The 3747-nt window shown below is 30.6% G+C and overlaps 1 protein-coding gene across 1 annotated transcript; it reads right to left on the bottom strand.

Moving 5' to 3' along the window:
• Positions 1-2505: 2505 nt before the first annotated feature.
• On the bottom strand, positions 2506-3486 carry LOC113380943 (RNA-binding protein pno1-like). The gene is made up of 3 exons (XM_026619963.1): positions 3195-3486; positions 2960-3122; positions 2506-2867 (listed from the first exon to the last, which is right to left on the bottom strand). The coding sequence occupies exons 1-3, from the start codon at positions 3422-3424 to the stop codon at positions 2523-2525; spliced, it is 738 nt and encodes a 245-aa protein (XP_026475748.1). The 5' UTR covers positions 3425-3486; the 3' UTR covers positions 2506-2522.
• Positions 3487-3747: the final 261 nt, after the last annotated feature.

The following is a 3747-nucleotide window of genomic DNA, read 5'->3' as shown; positions in this document are numbered from 1 at the left end:
TTTCGATGTTGCAACTAAAGATTTTGATATTCTACTCATGCATCGGAGTTTATTCAAAAAACGGACAGCATTTTCAAATCAACGCCCTAACATTTATCCGAACCAGTTAGAACGTTCTAAAATTGCGAAACAAACTCGATTTTTTTGAAAAAAATCGACGTTTGCAACCAAATATTTCAATTTTTTGCAGAGGTATGTGAATTTATCTAAAAACGGATAGCATTTTCGAAGTCAGCGTTCCAAAATTTATTAAAATCAGTCAAACATTTTAAAAATTGCGAAACAAATCCATTTTTTATCAAAAATTAGATTATGTTGCAACAAAAGATTTCGTTGTTTTGCGGTGATACATCAAACCTAAAAGCTCATCACTCGTGATAATTTTGTCCTTTCATTAAAAGGACTAGTGTCCAATGAGTTCCTGATTATATTTAAAAAAAAAGTGAACAGTAAAAGTAAAAATACCATAGATATCTTCATCTTTGAAAATTTGAAAAAATTGAAACGGCGAAAAAATTAGCAAAATAAACCATGAATATATCTTTGAAATGTTGAAAAAATTAAAACGGCGAAAAATTAGCAGAATAACCATAAATATATCTTTGAAAAAAAAAAATCTCAATGAAAACCATTCATAAACTCATTTCTTTGGATAAAGAGTGTAAAGAGGTGTAATGAAAATAAGAACATAACTGTTTTGTTCTTTTATAGTTACTGGGTATACCGAATTAAAGGATATAAGTGAAAAGCTCGTTACTTTGTTACGGATAGAATAGAAATAGAAAATTTCTTTATATACAATATAAAATATAATTTTTCAATGAACTTTTAAAGTCAAACAAATAAATGAAAAAACACAATTATATGCACGTCACCGTAATAAACCGTAATATTATTATAAATTAAAAATAATTTAATTTTGAAACCATACACTATCAATTCGTAATAATATGTTGTCATTTCCAATAAGTTTAACTATAGTTGAAAATATAAATTGGTGAATTAATTAATATCTCTAGCCAACTTTTCTTTAGTGCCTCTAATGTGTGAACTTGCTTAAGATAATCACGAAATTGTAAACTTCTCTCTCTTAATGTGTAAATTTAGCAGTACAACTTAATGCTTAGCGGTTACCTTTAAAACAAAATTGAATAATCCTGCCTTTAAACGCCGGTAATGTGGCCCAGTGGTAAAGCGCTCGGCTTGCAAACCCATATGCACTCGGATCGAATCCCCCAAGCGACTATGCATTAGCTTACAAATCCGGTAACAATAATAAAAGTAAAACTCACATGAAATTCAAAATCCTCAGGAAAGTACGAGCGACCAGCATTAACATCTTGAGCTAGCGAGTAACAGGATCACACTGCGTTCATTTGTACACTGGTATAAAGTGATGATGTACTGTCCGTTTTTGAAATTTGCAATAAAACTAAGATTACCACGAATGTACCGTTACTCTACCTAATACTGCCGACATCTGTAGGGTAAATAGATGTTATAAATTTTCTAAAATAAAACTAGTTATATGAATTCATATGCAAAAATTGCAGACAAGCATTTGATGCTTTTCAAACACTAAAATTCTTTAAGTTTCTCAAAAAAATTGATACAATGACACTGCAAGATACACTTTTATAAGCTAACTGGGATTCTGAAGTGGCAAAACCCATGCTTGCTAATTATTATATGTACCACCACCAAAACATTCCTATAGAAAAACTAATTATTTTACACGTTTAGCTCTGTATCTGCGAAATGGCTGATTTTGCCTTTGCTAAAAACTAATCACCTCTTCTCCCAATCATTACAAATAGAATGTATTTTAAATCATTCAAATCGGATACTCCGTTCTCTCAAAAACTCGATTTGTATTTTCTGCATTCTTTGCTCCGAATCTCCGTAATGATTAGACCTGCCTTTGCCAAAAACTTATCAGCACATCTCCCTATCAATAAGGATCGAATGTTTTTTAAACCATTCAAATCGGTTGATCCGTGCGCCCGAAAACGTGGACGAAAAAATGCGGACATACAAAATACACACACATCCATTTTTGTGAGGTATGCCAAAATGTTCAGAAACCTTCAAAACGTCGAGAAATGCAAAAATTTTCATTTTCGATTTTCGGCCCATTACTATAACTACCCTATGGGAAGTTAAAAAGAAAATATTCATCAAATAATGACCCAAAGAGGCTCATTTTTTTAAAAGTTTTTTATTTTACTGTTCTTACCAAAATATTCAGTTTAGCTACCATAAACTTTATCATTATACAAGTTTTCCTTAAATAGATTTGGTAAGGTAAACTTTTAAACTAATAAATTCTATTTAATTCAATCATTCACTCTTTCTCATAATTATATTAGCCATATCAAAATTTAAGATTGAACATATGTTACACTATAATTCATAAATAAATGTATATACTTAGCAATAAACTTATTACATAGTGTTATAAATAAAAGACATTTTTCATATACACATGTATATTCCAAACTCTGAACTATAACAATAAATATTCACAATCTCTCTGATATCTTTCCAGCAACATTCCTCAGCTGTCCATATACTTTGCTTGGAGCTGATCCCAAAATCAAATTACATATCGATCTCCTGGCAACCTGTATATTTTGAAAACTTCCTAGAATATGAATTTTGCTATCTGCCAAAACAATTCGTGTTCTTGTAACATTCTCAATTGTGAACTTTGTTCGGCCTCCTTTGCCAGCTAATCTACCTATGGCTCTGCTTAAATGGTCTCCTTTTAAAGTCTTTACATCTTTTATTTCGAATGACTCAACAAACAAATCATCCAAACGCAGCAAAGCTAAGGCGTCTTCGACTTCAAAACCAACAACAAAAGCCTAAGAGAAATAATAAATAGATAGAAACTTGACAATATCTGATAGATACTAATGTAATAAATAATGGTTCTAAAACAATCTAATTAGGTTACCTTAACAAAATCAGCAGCTTTTTGCAAGTTTCCTATATCATCAGTCTCAGAACTTGTCCTAATTTCAACCTGTCTTGTTTTTAAATTAAATCTGACTTGCAAATGCATATGTTCTACTATAGGGCTAAATATTTTCAACCAATTCTCTTTCAGAGGCGTATATCTGTAATATATGACAGCATTGACAAAATGTTTTAAAACAAGGTTAATATCATTATTATTATTATTATATTACCTATGTGATGGTACAGGAATCTTTCTCACTTCTGATTTTGAATCTCCTCCATAATTAGGCTTAGTTTTCTTCCTCTTTGTGACAGCCTTAGACCTGCCTTGAACTCCTTGAATTTCTTCAGTTTGCATTGAATCATCTTCTGATTGCAACCTTTTCTTTTTGAGTGATTTAGTTGTTTTAATTGGATTTTTTGCTGGTAAAAATGCTTCTGTATCTAAATCAACATCCATTTTTAAGAAATAAATACTAGCACGTGTCTATACAAGAGAGATGTTAGTTAAAAAAGGTTATATTTATAATTATCCTTCAAAATGACAGATGGGAAAATGCGATGGTGGCGCTGTCTCTGACGGTCATGCGCGGTAAATTTAAATTACAATACCCGGTTATATTTAAATTATAATAACTGGCTTCATTCATTTTAAAGTATTTACACTATTTAATAGTATTTATACAAACTAGCTTGCTAACGTTTATATTATGTATGTTAAAGATAAAAGAAATAATTCTCGATATAGGATATGCTTGCACTTTAGGTACTAATTTATGTTTC

This window comes from Ctenocephalides felis, unplaced genomic scaffold (genome assembly GCF_003426905.1).
Source record: "Ctenocephalides felis isolate EL2017-DRISC unplaced genomic scaffold, ASM342690v1 CF-g0.4_SCAFFOLD_02475, whole genome shotgun sequence".
NCBI lineage: Eukaryota > Metazoa > Arthropoda > Insecta > Siphonaptera > Pulicidae > Ctenocephalides > Ctenocephalides felis.
This window is presented reverse-complemented; position numbering and strand designations above follow the sequence as displayed.